General features: G+C 39.5%; 1 protein-coding gene across 3 annotated transcripts in view; it reads right to left on the bottom strand.

The window, feature by feature from the left end:
- Positions 1-18,147, bottom strand: part of IARS1 (isoleucyl-tRNA synthetase 1) — a 96,342-nt gene that overhangs the window by 55,379 nt on the left and 22,816 nt on the right. For all 3 annotated transcript variants that reach the window (XM_074550106.1, XM_074550104.1, XM_074550105.1), the window contains exons 10-14: positions 16,385-16,445; positions 14,439-14,534; positions 9,816-9,938; positions 8,315-8,406; positions 3,981-4,079 (exon numbers count right to left, since the gene is read on the bottom strand). In XM_074550106.1, coding sequence (XP_074406207.1) covers positions 3,981-4,079; positions 8,315-8,406; positions 9,816-9,938; positions 14,439-14,534; positions 16,385-16,445 — 471 coding nt within the window. The remainder of the gene's footprint in view (positions 1-3,980; positions 4,080-8,314; positions 8,407-9,815; positions 9,939-14,438; positions 14,535-16,384; positions 16,446-18,147) is intronic.

Raw genomic sequence — 18,147 nt, 5'->3', positions numbered from 1 at the left:
TGTATTAATATTAACAAACTAAGAAAGAAAATGTCCTGAGACTTTCTATAAAACAAAAATACGCAGCAAAAGAAGGAAAAAGGACTCACTGATTTTCTTCCATTGTTCTATAATCATGTTATGACTTAAAATCCTGTTGCCCTGCTACAGACTCAGATTCCTCACATGAGCAAAAATGACAAGTTCAGTAAAATAAACATTTGCTTTCTATTGTGGCTCCACAGCCCATGCCCTGCACAGCCTCGGAGTTTGTGACACAAACAGGCACCATTCCTGATCACATCTCACCTTTCCACAGCTGGGACACAGTTTTGTGGTCAAAGATTAAAATGACAAGGGTGAAAGCTTCTCCAAGGTTTGATGTGCTTGATGGCACCTGGGCTGGAGCTGCAGGGAGTGAGTGCAAAACTCTCATTTTAATTTCACTACAGAAATGTGCTGTGGGTGGCATCTCCAGCAAGAACTAACAGCTTAAGTGATGGAAGTCAGGAAAACAATACCTTCAACCATACATCAAGCTCTTTATTACAGCACCTGAGCTCTTGAGTGGTGAGAAGATGCCAGAACAAAAGGTTTGGCTGCTTTGAAGTCCCTGACTGTCTCCCATCACTGCTTTCCTTCCACTGATGCTCATTTTTCCACTCCTACAAGTGCTGCACATCTTATGCAAACAATGTCAGAACTGCACAATGTCTTTAACATCAGAAACTTGGCAACAGCTACAGGTCAATGTTTCAGGAGTTACTGAAGGAGAACTTTAAGTGAGGGGGGTTTAAAAGAAAGGAAAAAAAAGAGTTCAAAGCTAAAATTTAAACAGAATCTTTTCTATCAGTCTGCAAGAATGGAAATAAAACATCCACTGCCAGAAGGATGAGCTACAACAGTTTGGAATTCTCATTAGAAGTTGTACTGTGATTTATTGCTCACAGTAACTTATAAATTTTCAATTTACACCAACTTTGAACACTGATGACAGGAATTAGTCCTATATTGTAATTATAATCTAACACGGCCTGGTTTAGTCTGTGGGTACATAAAAAATGCTCTTTCAACAAACCATTTGAGAAAATGATGGCGACAACAATTCAGGCTGAAATCCAGACAGCACCTTGGTGCTGCATCCAACTCTCCTTATCAAGAGAATAGAAAGCCAAGATCTGACAAAGTCTGGATTTTACAGCAGCAAATCTGCCCCTCTTCATCTCAAATACAGCAGCACTGGGTGCCTGAATGCCAAACAGAAGAGAATCTTTTTAATTTGGATTTTCTTTAAATAAGATCTCAGTTACACAGTAAAGAACATTCAGTAAGAGAACTTCAATTAAAGGCTGAAGCACAGCCCCCTAAATACTGTTCCAATTGTGCATTTTCATCAACATCCAGCACAAGTTAATTCCCAGTCTGACTGAAATAAGGATGCAACAGAGCAGAGAGGGTTTCTTGGCTTCTGGTTTTACAAAAATGCTGGCACATTACTCATGCAGCCATTATTGGAAGTGATAGTTAAATTCATTTTGAAAAATGAAAATAGACTTACTGGTTTTAATAAATTTTGAATGACTGTGGCCTTGTAAGTTGGGTAATTCACTAAAAAACTAATTAGAAATGCAATCAGGTTGCAAAGTTTGTCCAAGTATGTTTAATCTATTTCATCAGAAAGGATATCTATCAAGAGGGCAGCTATTCTTAAGGGACAATATACCTATCAGTCATTTGGAGGAATAAAAAAAGCAATGCAGTCAAACCCATTTTGTAAAGGTTAATATAGTCTGAAAAGCATTTATCCCAAATTTTCTCATTTTCAGGACATGCTGAAGCCCCAGAGAGTCCAAAAATAAATTTTTAAAAAACTACATATTATTCCTGTGACACTTTCAGAGATCAAGTCTCTTCAAAAGCAGAAAAAGTAGGTTTGGGGAAGGAAGGAGTTCCCAAAATTTAAATAAATGAATACTGCAGAAGGCCAGCAGTCTCAATGCCAACTTCAGAAGCTACAAGCCCAAACAAAACTGGCATCAATGGAGAACACACAAAGAAAACCTCAAAAACACTCTCTTATTCTCTATAAAAACTGGATTTTTAAAGCAAACTTCAAGATTACCTAGTATTCAAATTACTATGAATTCACATATTGGAAATACATATTATTTATTAATAATTCTGTGATCATACATCTCTACTTGTAGCTACATTCCCAACAAAAAGCTTCCCAAAATCCCTAAGACTACATGGTTTTAAGAGGAGTCCTGAGGAACCAGTTTTATGTTCAATTATGGAATTGTGCTCAGACTCAGGAACTGCCTAAAGGACAAATGGTTCCTGTAATTCCAAGCATTTTGGAAATTGCCAAGTGATGGCATTGCCTGCTCTTCTCACCCAACCTCTGCAGGAGCAGCTCCAGCATTTGCTTCCACTGATATCCCCCCTATCAGCACTTACAAAAACACCACTGAGCCCCAAATATGTGCACGAAGCTCAAACTGAGCAGTAATTGTCATTAATTAATGTCTCCTGGATGAATGGAGGTCACTCAGCAGCTCCTTCCTGAAGCTCTGCCTCTGGAAAAGCAAAACCCATCCATTCAAGCCCTTTTGAACAGGATCATTACATTTTTTCTTCTGTTCATGTGAAAATTAAGTATGCAGGTCTACTGTCATCCCAACAGGGAAAGCATCTTGAGGAAGCTAATTAAAGCTAAGAACAAACACTTTCACCCCCTCTCCAGCTTATTTTTGCCCCAAAGGAGGATCACAGTATGTTCTGCTGTGGAAAACAGAAAACAGCACTCCCTAATCTCTAAACTCTCCTGACACAGGCAGACTGGGCTTGTGCTGCAGCATTTCTGGGCAGGCTCCATTCTGGATCACTGACTTTTCCCTCACATCCCAGGATTTACACTGCCTGCACCACGTCAGCACTTATGCAAAAGCTGCTCATGGAGAATTTAATTGCCAGCTACTGTCCATGAAAAAAAGGCAGCACAAGCTGTAATTGCTCACTGAAGGTTGAGTCACCTTTCCAAGAGGCAAATGAGGTGGGAGAGGGGTGGAATCCCAGCCCTCCCTGCAGCCCTCAGAAGGAAAGACTGAATGAGGTTGGAATCTCCAAGTTTTCCTCACTCACTGGGAGGTCTCAGCCTCCCAGGCACAAGTGATGGATGGCAGGAAGGGAAATAAAATTGCAGCTCATGAAAGTGCAGAAGATAAGGTTCTTTTGTTACTGACACACCACAAACCCAGGACTGACTCCCTACAAGGCCACCAGCACCAACAGTCCCCTTTTACTGGAATTTATGTTGTTATCTAAAGCTCATCTGCTGTTTTCTACACAAATCTCACACAAGTATTTATCACACTCCCTATATACATGTCAAGATTTCATTTTTGCCATTAATAGATTTTTTTTCTTTAAATCTGTGTAACTGAGTTTACCTACAACAATTAAAGCAGCTGGGTTGAGCTTTTTGTGGCTGTTTAGGGGGAGAGTGGGTGGGGATTTTTTCTTCAAATGCACCTATGATGAAGTAATCAACCTTATCTGTAATAACTGGATGAAAAAACCACAACTTGTCTAAAAATTGGTTTAATTTGGAACAATATACACACAGCACTAAGCTGCCTCTATTACTGCCTCAGGTGGAACCTTTTGGGAAGCGCATTTCTGCTTCTGCAGGATGATTCTCCTCTGCAGTTTCTCTCATGCTGCATTGTTTAGGTTTGCATACCATGACTGGAGGGCACTTTTAATGACCCTGTAGTGTATTTCCCTGTAAATGACTAGGAAATATTCAATATCTATTCAGTTGATAGAATTGAGATAAAACACTGTTTAGAACCGGTCCCAGCAGCACTGGCTGAAAAGTATTGGAAATATGAAGCAGGGTGAGCATGAGAACAGAGGAATGGCTTTGGAGAGCTCCAGCACACACAACCCCCAGCTCCAGGGAAAGGAATAAATCAGATTTCTGCAGGACACATTACCAGTAGCACTGGGCATTGTTCTCCAGCAGCTTCTCCACCATGTGCTCCACCCTGACAAACCAGCTGGGCACAGCTTTGTAGATCAGCGGGGTATCTGACCTGTGCAGGGAAGGGAATAAAAGAAACAAACACAATCTTAAATGCTACATTATTTATAAAGTGCTCTTTAATATTTATTTTTGCACATGACAGTCTCCTTTTCACAGAGTGCTGCTGAAATATTATCACAGTTAAAGGCTGGGGTTTGTTTGGTTTGTTAAATTATATAAACTGTTACACTTATGTGAGCTACTTTTCTGAAATCCAGTCCTGAAAAAATATTTTACAGCCCTCAAACCCAGTAATTCAAGGAATTTGTATAGCAAGAGCAATCATGAGAATGTTCAAACGATACTTGAATTTGAAATTTGTGCTCCTACATAGTACAACATGATGAACTTCAGTAACTATTAAAATGAGTCATGTTTCAGTCTTCCACATGAGCTCATTCTGCATCACTTTTTATGTGTACATGAGCCTGAAAAGCCAGGGAACATTATGCTGTGCTTTTACTACTTGCATTTAAAATAATAATCACAAATCATAAAGAAGTAACAACACCTAGGGTTAACCAGAAAAAAAGTTCTATTCCAGGAGGAGAGGCAAAGCAAGAAATCCAGATAAGCATATAAAAGAAGTTTCAAATATATCTTAACATATTCCTTACTTCAATAAGCAATAAAAGAAAATTCTTATGGGAGGAGAGCAGTTTCACAACTTGGGATTGCTTAGAAATGGAAACACAATTGGCCAGAGCACAGATGGAGCAATTTCCTAAATTGCTTGGGAAAATCAGTATCTCCAACTGCAATCTACTGGACTGCAGTGTCCCAGCCCAGGCTCTGATTTATCAGTTCCACAATAACTGCTTAAGGTCTTGAATAACTGTTCAGGCAGCACATCCTTCTGAAGGCTCCTGGGATCCAACAGGGGGCACAGGTCACTGCCAGGGCTCAGAGAGTTCTAACCCTTCCCATCCACCCCATTATTCCATTTTGAGGAGGGAGAAGAGCCCTAGGGGATAGGATCTGTGGGTACAGAGGAGAAAACAACACCGAGACAAGGAGCTCACTCTCCTTTAGCATCAATCCACCCCACAAAATGTTTCTGAAAAATATTACTTTTGTTTGAGTCACTTTGGTTCAGAACTTGGCAATACACAAAAATTCACCTGAGAAACTCCTGTTATCTCCCATGTGCAGTGAGCACTACAAACAGCCAAAGTTTAATTCATTTTACTTATACCCACAGCAAGAACACATTTGAAATCCACCAACTACTGCAGGTTATGGTGTAAATTCAAACTGCTACTGTGCCAGCACTTGCTAAAGGTGCACCTGCCTGACCCACAAAAGAAAGAAAACCCACAGCAAAGATTGTTCAGACCTTAAAAGCTGAACTCACAGTGCACAAAGCCCAACAATAAAAAACACATTGTTTCTTTTAACACTATACTTCAAAGGACTTTCCATTTTAACTATAGCTGTAGGTTTCCATGTGCTTAGGTGTTAAAGTACCCATAACCTTAAAGGAAGTGGTGAAAGCTCAAAGTAATAATAATGTAGTTGTGTCCTAGCTATTAAATGCAAACCTCCTGATGGTTTGCTACGAATTTAATTTAATTTAAAAAATGGGAACAGTTGAGTTCACTGCTCCCACAGTAAAAAAGCAAGCATTCCCCAAGCTACAAGGTGTTTTGATTTCACTGAGCATCTTGTTTCAGACGTGCTGAAGAATGATGATCACAAGATCCTGAGTAAGTGCAAACAAGGAGAATAAAAAATTGATATTAAAAGTTTATATTTAAAATTTCTCACATGATCTTCACATGTTGGAAAAGGAAGGTTGGGACAATGGTGAGGAGAGCAGCAGGTGGGGCTGGCTGGGAGATCTGTACCAAAGGCCCAGCAGGGGAACATTTCCCACCCAACACCAAGGTTATAACACCTGATAACCTCTCCAAGCACCCCTAGGATTCTGCTCCTCCTACAAGAACAATAAAGGGGAGAGGACAAAGTTTCCCTGAGTATTTTTCTTCTGGCTGTACTACCAAGCAGTGCCTCAGCAGGAGACTGCAGAGAACAAAACAGTAAAATCTGCCCAAGCAGTGACACCTCCCATGTTTATGCCCCTCATGACTGGTGAGGAGGTTGAGGAATCCAGATCCAACTGGATTTTATTGTAGAATCAGATGAGAAATACTCATTGCTATCAAATGAGAAATACTCACTGCTGGGTTTGTTTTCCATCAACACAAGGGGAAAAACACCCAGATAGACCTTAAATCAAAGTGTAATGCTCACAAAGTTCCTGCCTTACTATTCCTCTCTGTCCCAACTGAACAAAGTCTTGTTCCCCGTACAGACAGACCCTTTAGAAACATATCAGAAGAATCAAATGACATTAATTGTGATCCTGTTCAGTTGTCTTGTAATTTAGGAATGAAATGATCAACAATTGAGCCTGTGCTATCAAGATGCTCCTTGGCTTTGCCTTACTCGTTTGGAAAAGTCAAAGTTCCACATCTGCCAGTGGAGGAGCTTCCCAACACTGTTCCCAAAGGAATGGCAGGCAGGAGCTGTGAGGGACACCCAAGATCTCAAAACTCCCAAGATCTCCAGTTCTGACCAATGTCTTCCATTTTCACCAGCTCTAATACAGACAAATTCTAACTGAAAACTATCTACTCTGTCCTTACCAAGCTGTTGTGTTTTTCATACTTTAAAGTTTAGTTGACAGAAAGTTACTAAACAGAGAAGGACCCTGATTTCATGATATGTAAAAAGAAAAGGCAAATTTCTCAACATCCCAAGGATTCAACAACCGCTTGGTTTCAGGGAAAAGCAGGAGTACATTAAGAAGAGTCTGATTGCAAAGTTTTCTTCCATTAATCAATATAACTTATAACTATGCTCAAAGTTAAGAACTACTCTTCTACTTTTAGCATATTCCAATTATGGTTTGATTTGTGATGGCAGTGAAATGAGCTTTTCAAGTAGAATCCATTGTTCGGTTCTTCCCACCGGATAATTTGCTGCTAGGTGCTGCCTGCAACTTATCATCCATCAACAAAAATGTCAACAGAGTGGCAGGATTAAGGATCTTCTACAGAATCAGCACTTCTGCATCCCTGCTTTTGCCTCAGAAGGCCATGACTGGATATTTGAGTTGCTGCACAAGAAAAACACAAGCCTTGCTTGATTTTGGGCCTGCCATTTTTCAAAAGCTGTCCCAAATCATCAAGGACGTAACACTTGAAGAGCAATTTCCCTTCTTCCTCCAGGCAGCTGCTAGAAACAAACCAATCCTGCTGCTCAAGAGCAAGCAAAGGTTATTTTTGTTATAAATTAAAGATAAATGTACCCTGCTAGAACACTTCACCTGGCAGAGTCAGAGCCAGACAGAGAGATGAGCTTTTATCACAGCTATTTCAGTTCAGGTGCTGTATACATCAGATAAGACTTAAAATCTTCAAGCCATTTCAGATAATTAAATTAGATATTTTAATTTAAGTCTGTCTTTGCTCATAATAAGAATTTAATACTCTACTAAAAGGTTACTGAAGGTTCTTTTAATTTGATATTGTTTGGTGATTTTTTACAACAGCAACCATGGAAATTTCAAACCAGGGAGGACACTAATAAAAACAAGCTTCATTTCTAGATTAAATCTGTCTAGCCCTGTATTCCTCAGAACCAAAACTTGTTTGTTCACTGACACTGAAGGCCCATGGAGAATTCCACATGGAGACTTCCCCCAGAGACCTCCACCTAGGGAGATGTTTCCACATTTTAAGCAACTGGGCTACTTTCAAAGAAAAAAGTCATCTTACAAGATTCAAAAGAGCTACATTTTAGCCATTTTATTCAAAACATACAAAGCTTTAACACAAACATCTAAAGACCTTCTGTGATATGCTTATTTGGATACAATTCAAAGGGTATCAGAAAAAATCCTTTCCCATCACTCAGCTGCTTAAAAAATAACCTTTTTTACAAGAGGTGGTTAGTTAGGAGCTCTACACCAGGAAATGAGCAACACAAACTACATTTAAAACCATAAATAGAAACTAAATTCCAGCACTACACCTAAATTCATCACTTTTATGGCAAAAAAAAAGAAACATTTCTTGATGACTAAACCAAAACTGGAGCTCTCCTGAATTAATAATCTCGGTTTACGTTACTTTCAGTTTTGGCAGGAAAATTAAGTCAAAGAGGGGAAAATATGGGAGAAAGCTGAAGGATTTGTGTGTTGGGAAGCTGAGCTGCAGGCAGGGGCAGGGGTGAGCTTACCTCCAGCAGAAGGGGTAGCTGTGCTGGAAGGTGCTGCTGTGGATGAGCCGGCCCTTCTCCTTCAGCCATTTGATGATGTGCTTGTCTGCATCCTGAAACACACATTGGCCTTGGAATGCACACTGCTCCAAGCTACCACAGGGGTTGTCTCAGATATTCAAATTAATTTATAAAAAATCTATGCATAACCCAGCATTTACACACATACACACAAAATTGTTATCAAGTTTATGATTTCCTGCAGGGGCACTGTAAAACACTAAATTTGCAAAGTTATTTGCTCTCCAAACCCTGTTTATTTACAGTGTCTTCAATGTGTCTCTGCTATATGGATAAATTAAAATTTATAAATTAAGGCATCAGTCTTTTTATACCCTTAACTCTCTTTCCATATACACACAACTGTGTGTAAAATTTAAATTTTCTGAAGCACCAATACAAGCCAGAAACCACATTGTTTAATATCCTAATGACTAAGTCTTCTAATTTTGTGGCAGGAAATCACACAGTGCTTTTTACCTAGTATTTAAACTTCCTGGTACCATATTCCTCTAAAGTGACTGAATTTCATCATTTGGAGCATATTTCACAGTACCTCCCTAACTAACTGGGATTTCATGCTAAGCTGGAAGTGAAAGCTGTATATTGATAATTTAAGACAATCTAGTGAATATACAAGTGTCAATATGACACTAAGGAAAAAAAAAATACAAATATCCACGAGTGAAAAATTCAGTATCATAAGATAATTTTCCAAGAGCCTTGCATTCAGATTTTTACTAGCAAGAAGCTAAACATGGAACCTCCAGTGTCCTCTTATTTGCCTTAATGCATAAAGCAGGAAGGAAAGATAGCTGATTGAATCCTCAACTTAATTGGAAAAGACTGTAAAATCTTGCATTGCATTTGTTTACAGAACTTGCTTTGCTATCAAATTGGAGCAGCAGGGCTAAAAGCAATTTGTTTTCTCAGGACATGGAATTTAAGAGGCACTCCCTGCTAGGGATTTGTATCTGCAGCAATGTGGAGTTCCTGGGGGTTCCTTTGCCAGGGATTCTCCTGCATCTGCTGCAAGTAAATTCCCACTGCAGCACAGCCCACAAGTGGGGAAATGACTCAATTTCTCCCTTTTAGGGGGTCACATTACATTAACTGCCTGGGAGAAACTCAGTGATGGCAGCTGGAAATCCAGAGTCATCCAGAGGTGAGGGAGGCCCTGCAGGTGTGCCTGGAGACTCTGGACACGACATTTGTGTCAGGAGAAGCTCAGAGTGAGTGGGAGTTGCAAACAGGATCCTCCTCTACCCTCTCACCAAAACATTACTTGCATTTCAAACTTTTTTCTCAGCTGCTGAATAAACAAATTAAACAAATGTTAAAACAAATTTTAATTTATCCAGATACCAGTCACACATTGAAAACAAGCCCACACAGGGAAAAAAAATAAAGCTTCTACCATATATAAAATGTATCTTGAATAAATTATTTCAGGCCCACTGACCTTCACATACTGCCCAGCAAAGTCAGTCACTTCTGCTGTGAAGCAGCCTGATGCATCCACAGGACACACAGGCACAGAGTCCTTCTGAATGATATTAAAATCCATGCAGACTCTGTAATCATCCTGCAAAAGAGACAAGCAGCAAGCTGTAAGAATACAAAATACTGGCTATGAGATCCATCCCTTGAAACAGAAATGAAATATTCAACAGAAAATGTGATGACTGGGCAAGAATAGCAAAATACTCAGGCTTCACTAATCCCCAGTGCTTATGAAAAAGTCCTTTTTTACAGGATTGTAGTTTTATTCATGCAGAAAATTATGATTTCTTCAGACTGTGCCCTAGTACAGGGGTTATGTGGATGTGTTTCAGTGCACATCAGTGCATATACACACATGGATTTTATGTGTCTGAGCACACACACACCCATGGAGAGAACAGCTTCAGGCAACCCTTGCATGGCAAAGGAATCCATCACTCCATCCTGAGCCTGGATCTGCCCAGCTCTCCAGCCAACAGGGCATGTTTCAGAAAGCAGGTTGTTTTAATCAATCTAATTCTGGCATTTCACATAAGCAATCCCATTTTCTGAATGTCTTAACAAGCCAAAGCCCTTAAACCTGTATTTCTCAATCATTTTTGGCCCACAAGCAATGCTACTGACCAAGAACCACACATGGACAACATCATAGTTTTTTTTTCCTGGCCAGTCTCCATTTAAATTTTTAATTTCCTGTAGCAGTAAGGGAAAAAAAAAAAAAAAACAAGAGTTGCTTCAGACTTTCCAGAACATGACTGAACAATAATGGTATCGGAGAAAAGACTAAAACAAAATCAGTAGGGGGATAGAAAAGTTTAGATTTTACCTTCCAGGCTGAAGTGACAGTAAATCTGTATCTGACCCAGGATACAGAGCAGCTGTTTCACAGGAGCTGCACCCTCTGAGGCTGCCCAAGGACAGGGTGTAAATGCACATTTCACATGCAGGGCTCCACAGCTCCCTGAGCTCTCCTTCCATGGCCCTGACCAACCCAGGGGCGCCAGGGCAGGGCTGCCATGTCCTTTGTGGCCTCACCCAGCCCCTCCAGCTCTCCCCACTACCCCTGAGGCTCCCATTCTCCTAAGCCAGACCTGCTGTGTTTTACAAGGATGCAATCCATCCACAGATGGGGAAGTTGGCTGCTTCATGGACCAAAGCCTTACACACAGAATCCCTGCAGCCCCAGCACTCCCAGCCCTGTTGTCCTAGGGTGATGTTGGGATGCTTGTATCCCCATTCCTGTGTTCTGTTTATGCTGGATATCATGTTCTGTGCCTTCAAGACTGGCTCTGAAGAGTGAAAAAGTTTTGTTTTGCTTTCTTATCAGCCACTCCCCCACAGGTGGCAGGACATACAGACAGGGCAGTACATGGTGCTGCTTTTGCTTTTTGCTTGGCTTTTCACTTTGCTCTCACTCTTGCTTCTGCTTGCTCTTGCTTCTGCTCATTAGCTAGTTTAGCTAAACAGCCCAAATTTCTTCCTGGACTGTTTCTCCTTTCCTTTTTTGGGCCAACTTGAACCTGCTCCACTCTGGGACCTGCCAACACCGAGAGTTTGCACCTTGTGGCTGCAGCAGCTGCCCCAGCACAGGAGGGACTGATAACAGAGTGACCACCCTCAAGGGAGACTTTCTGAATTTCAGTGTGGTGTCATCCTGTATTGTTCATTTTGTGTGCTGGGGGTGCTGTGCCTGTTAAATAAACAGGTTCTTTCCACTTCTCTCTGAGGAATCCTTCCCAAACCAGTTGGGTTTGCTGTCTGGAGAGGCCCCGTTGGGAGATTCTCTCCCAAATTTGCCCTAAACCAGGACACCTGCCCAGCAGCTGCAGAAAGCATCCCATAATTATTGCCCCTGTCCTTGTCACCCAGAAGAGCCTCTCCAACAGTGAGGACAGCTTCTGGCACTCAACACTACTGCTCACATAAAAGCCAAGATCAACATCAGGTTTTTCCAGGATAGGAGTTACAGTGGTCACTCCTGTACCTCAAAATCCCTCAAAAGATAACACATTGAAGTTGTAATATACAAAATTAATAAGTACAGCTCATTTGTGAGAAATCAAAATCTTTTTATGTGAAATTTTAACAAAATAACAGGAACACGAAGTCAAATGTTCACCTTCAGCACCTCTTAGCAAAAACAAAAATCACTTTTGCCAAAAGTGTCAGGTACGAAAAAAAAGTACATCAGTAACAGATCTGTGAAAGTTGTGTGTCACAGCCTGAGCAGGCACGAGCAGTATTGCAAATTAAAAATTTGTATGCAGATTCAAGTGTTACTAAAGCTTTTAAGTTGACTGCAGGTACATCTGCATATGATGAAATACCTGAGCAGCTGAACTTCAGTGTCATGTTAATGTGGAGGTACAATGAGTTTACAGCATTTTTAATACACGTTTGTCTTGTTCTGTGAGCTTTAATTTTGATGTCTTTTGAACTGAAATAACAGAGGGCTCTGATATGGTGTGGCAGCTTGCATTTGGCAAAGGCATCACACAGGACAATGAAACTACACCTGGAACTAAATGGAAGTGAATTTTTACTTTTCTATTTTTTTGGAGAAGGATACATTGCTGAGCTATCAGCAATACAGAACATGTATCATGTAGGATTTTAGGATAAGTAGGATTTTAAATAAATAAGTAAATAAAACCCTGTCTTTCCAAATTTATTTATCAAAGGGACTCACTTATATTGATGAGAAGGATCAGAGACAAAACTCAAGGCTTGCTATGAAGGACTGTGCTTTATTTCCTCACCTCTGACCATCCTGGTGCAGTTATTCCTTTTCTATTCACCTTCACCTCAACAGGAAGGTGCAGAGGAGCCAATTAAGCAGGAACAGAACCCTGCCTGCTACCATGAACCATCTCCTCTCCTTCAGCTAAGCCTGTCTAAAGGCCAACAAGCAATACCAGCAGGATTCTGCACAGAGCCTGCTGTGGAATAATGAAATCCTGAGCTTACACCAGCACCTCTGGGAGCTTTTCTGAACAGAAATAATCCAGGGGCTGTCAAAACTGAATTACATGCACCCCAAAAAGAAGGCAGCAGCTTTAAGTGTGACACACACTGTGCACTTTCCTTGTGAAGGCAGCACAGCCCTTTGACTCAGGCACCAAAATTATCAAACCTCTCCTTAGCTATGACTGCAAGGTTTTGTTGGTGATCTCTGTGCACTTTTTCATCACACTGTTTTATATTTTTTTTTTCTTTGTGAAGCATTTAACTGTTACTGTCAGGTTTTTTTCATAAAAAAAATGTTTTACAAGTAATTGCTGATTTCCCAGAGGGGAGAGAAAGAAAAATATTTTTTCCTCTGTGTTTACAAAACTCAGTGGGCTTATTAAAAAAATCAAATAAAAGAGGGCAGATAACCCTTGCTCTAAGAGGCCAATCAAGCTTTCCAACAAGCTGTTTCCAATAAATTTAACTGGACTGTGCAAATACACAAACCACTCTTAGGGATTGTGTGATTCTTTCCTGCCCAGGGAAAGCTTCTTCCAGAGCTCCTTCCCCTCCTTCCCTCCATCTCCCACCCTCTGGAACACCCAGGATTGAGCTCCTGGGTGGGACAGGATTTACCCTCCTGAGGACACTGACCAGCCACCACCATTTCCTTCATTAACTGCTAACACAACCCACTCTCATTTGCTTTATTCAGAGCTATATTAAGCTGGAACATCTTTTCATATCAACCATCATCCTGACAAGGGAAACACCACCACAATGGATGTTCCCTTCAGCAAAATGCAGGGCAAAAAGGATGGAAGAGGATGGGCTATTTCACATGAATACAAAGAGGCCTGTTGCTCATGCCAAGTTTCTCTGGAAATTATGACAGAGCTCGTGGTCCAGGGATTGCTAATTGCTAATTGCTAGGCACTGCAAGTTTTTTGAGGGCATCTTTGGATAATGGCTGAAGACAGGACACTCTACAGAAAGGACAATGAGCCTAAAACAGTGCATTTAATTCAAGTGTCTAAAAACTGAAATGATTAAATCCATGACAAATTATTCCTCTTAGCCTTAAAAAAGAACCGACTGAGAGAAGGAACAATAAAGACAGAAACAAAAAAAAAGAATGGAGTGCAACAAAATCCTTTCACACCAAGGGATAAAGTCTCAGGACAAAAGCAGTGAAAGCATTTTCTCATTCTCTAAAAGCCCAGTGAGTAATGAAATTGAAACACTGAGCAGAACTGCTGTTCCCAACCAAAACCAACACTTAGCAAAGCCAGTTTTCACTACCACTGCCACAGACCAGCCCTTCCCAAAGCTCCAGCTTCAGACTGAGAAAAGCTGAGCTCAGTGACACCCAAAAGATCCAGTGGTGAGTTCAGCTCACACAACACAACACAAACTCCAGAGGGAGACACAAAAATCTCCATCTAGCACAGGCACTATTGGAAGAGCTCATGAGAATACAAAGCTACATGATATTCTTACACTTTTAAGCAGCAAATGGGAAGATTGTTGAACATCACTCACCCTGAGAGAGTCCCCAGGAGCTGGAAAACCCAGCAATGTGTGCTGGCCAAAATTCACATCACAGATACACCACAGTGTACTTGATACTTACAGCACCAAAATAGGGAGCCTGATGGACAACCCCTGTGCCTTCCTCCTCCTTCACATAACCATCCACCACCACAGTAAAAGCACCATTTTCTTTGCACTGTAACACAAAAATAGCATTTTCTATATTATTTACTAGATATTTACTCATTGAATATATTATTTATTATAAATATAATTCATACATATATAATATATAACATCTAACATCTAACATGTTGTATATATAATATTATATGTTATACGTTATATATTGTGTATCGTATATTGTATATCGTATATTGCATATTATATATTGTATATCGTATATTGTATATTGCATATTATATATTGTATATCGTATATTGTATATTGCATATTATATATTGTATATCGTATATTGTATATTGCATATTATATATTGTATCTTGTATATTGTATTTATTCATTTTTAGTATTTTTATTTTTCTATTTTGATATTTATTAACACACATACAGCAAAACAGAGCTGTTCAGAACGTGGCAGAGCCAAGAGCCACACAAAAGAGGAAAGAATGACATCAAAAATCAGTGACACAGTAAAATGTGACATCCCTGCCATGACTTAATGGCTTCCCATAGCCCAGACACGTGTGCACTTCACTTAAAGAGTGTCAAGTGTGATTAAATCTCACACCTCTCCAGAAGGCCTCCAAGTCAATTACTCTTCAAGCCACAGCTCTTCACACAGTTCTGGGCTTAACAGACTGCAAATCAATATACTCCTGAATGTGGGGAAACCAAGAAAGGTACAAAAGTTTCCCTGCATTTTTCTATGTCCCCTATACCTCTGAATTAAATTTTAAAATTTGCTTTTATAGTCACACATTTTCCTTATTTCCTCCAGAGAATAAGAGCATGGCAAATACCAACTAAAAACAGAGAGAAGAGAAAATCCAGAAAAAAATTTGCTAAGAAAAGATATGACAATTTTCAGTGTGTACAGTATACAGATAATGAAAAATAAAGGGTTTATTATTCCTTACAACAAAAATAGTAAAAAAAAATACTGCAGTCACAGCTGAACCAAATATGTTACAAAATATTAGGTTTGGCTTGTTCTGAAGGGAGCTATTTTGAGATAAGATCTCCATTCTAAATAAAAAATTGTAGATGCCCCCATCTGCTCCTTACAAGTACAGCAGGACTCACAAAATTCATCCATTCCAACCCTCAGATGCACAGTCCAATATTCCACATTCAGCTGTGTTTGACTTTCCTCTGGAAAGATCAGAGATTGCTCCCTGCAGAGGTTTTCCCACCTTTGCTGACTCCTGCACATCTTTAGGAGCAGGAAATGTCTCAAATGGCCAAATCCCTTCAGGAGTTCCCAGCTGCCTGGCCAGCAGTGCTGCACCTCTTAATCAGATTTTAATCACCTTTTAATCAGATTTTTTTAAAAAAATTAGAAAAATTCTCTAGGAACACTCCTGTTTCTAGATATTCTTTTATCATCCATGATGCCAGACCTAATGCAGCTGAAAAGCTGCATCCAGATAAATCTGATACATCAGTAGGGTTGTAGCAAAGGATTTTAAATCTTCAGTGGGAAATATGACATGTCTGTGGTTGTTATCCAAGTCATTCCCTTGTGAAGGCAAAGCTGGGCTTAGGAGGAAGACAACACTCACCAGATGAGAAAAATTAAAGAATATTGGTTAATATGTACTTGTTAATATGTATGGAAGTTTCACTTCAAGCTGAAATCAAACTTCTATTTATCAACCAGTGTTTACTCTAAGTATATTTAAAACTTAAAGGAAAAAATTAGAGAAATAATCAACACTGTTTTTCAAACTTTCACTATTTAATACAATCTGGAGTTTGTTATTAGAACCCAAGATCTTTTTATAATATGAACAAGGAATACTCAGAATGGGTTTTATTTTTGTCTTTATACCCTGTATCAAACACCAAACTGGTTCATCTTACCTGAATAAAATATTCAAAGAGTGGTTTGTATTTCTTGCCTTTAAGAACAATACCAGGAAACCTGAGGAGAAAGATTAACAAGAACATAAATTAACAACTTGAAAACTGTTTTTTTTTCTATTTGTTTCTTCACCTCCCTGACAGAATTTGATTTCAGAAGATAAAAAGAATTTCCTTAAGTTTACTTCCCACCTCTGTGGTAACCTGGAGAAAAACCAATGTCTTTTATGCATCTCTGCCACCAGTCAGCAACTTGTACCTGATAGATTTCAATTAATCAGTGTAAATTAATAAAGGAATTAAGCATTAATGACAAGCTCCTTATGGTAAAGCTGGTATGGTAAATACTCAGCTCAGCACACACAATATATCCTCTAGGAATAGAGGAGATTTCTATTTTAACCCTCAGCTTTGCAGATGGTTTATATGTTTTTATATTACACACAGCCTTAGGAATGTTTGAGGTGCTTAATCAGGATCAGATGAGAGAGAAGCATCCCAGTGCTCAGCCACACAGATACAGAATGTGAAGCACCAGAATTGGCTTAAAAAAAAAAAAAAAAAAAAGTAGTTATATTCTTATTTAACACAAGTCAGAGAAAGGTAGAGGTTGTGGATCACATTCCTGATTTTCATTGTGGGATCTGAAATATTTTGTTTATCAAAGTCCCGAACTTCAGGTTGAAAATTTATACAATGGTGCCTTCTTGTGACCTAAGCTACAGCAGTAAGATTTGTTTAAAATCACTTCAGCAATCCTTCACTCTCAGGAAATCAGAAATCTCTGGTTTGGATTCTTTAGAATCTAGAAAGAGACAGCCAGGGAAAAACAGTGTGAAGAAATTAAATGTTTAATATGCCAAAGGACTGAAATCTTACACAAGGGGAGGAAAATGCTCAACAATCACATCCCACCTCTGCTAAATAACACAGGAATCCACCCAAGGGCCAAAATTGGGTTTATACATCCAGACCCACTCATGAGTGCAAAGCAGCCAGTTCAGGGGACTTCACACACTGAACATTTTCATCAGACCATTCCCTGACCTCAGCCTGATCCTGCTATGGATTTTGTTCCACCAATTTCTCCCTCAAGGGCCTGATTGCTTGAGAAATTAAAACTGAGCTAAAGGAAGAAAAAAGAGCAGAAGTGGTGAAGTTCATTTCCATGAATTTAGATACTTGTAGATCTAAATCTTTCACAGAACCATTCAACTACCAGCTACCTTTTAATTGTCTCACATTTGGGAAAATTAATTTTTACATAACAGAAAAACTGGAGCATGACCAAAACCAGAAAAGAAATCAGCTTGAGAAGAGACCATAGCACTAAAACAAAAAGAATTAAAATATACTGCTCTGCAAAGAGATTTGCTAGCAGCCTTATAGATGGGCAGAGGTTAAAAACAATTTTAAAATAATCAGAGATTGGAGGGGGTGAGTGGTGGTGTTAGAAATGCCATTAGTCAGGGACATAAATACAACACCTGAAATGTGCATGATTGCCTTAAAGAGCAGAATCTTCCAATTTCTGATGAAGACACCACATCAAAAGAAGGCCAAAATGTTCTGTGCACTCCTGATACAGAATGACTGCAGTCACACTGAAGTTAAATTTGTAATGTTGCATTAAAAGAAGAATTTGGAAATAAAAGACAACAGACCAACAAATTTAATATATGAGCTAGCTTGCTTCTTTTTTAAGCCTAAAGCAAATGTATTTAAAAATACTTAAAAACACAAAATGGTTTTGATAGAAGTTT

This window comes from Zonotrichia albicollis, chromosome 12 (assembly GCF_047830755.1).
Source record: "Zonotrichia albicollis isolate bZonAlb1 chromosome 12, bZonAlb1.hap1, whole genome shotgun sequence".
Taxonomy (NCBI): domain Eukaryota; kingdom Metazoa; phylum Chordata; class Aves; order Passeriformes; family Passerellidae; genus Zonotrichia; species Zonotrichia albicollis.
The sequence above is the reverse complement of the archived record's forward strand: the minus strand, read 5'-3'. Positions and strand labels throughout refer to the sequence as shown.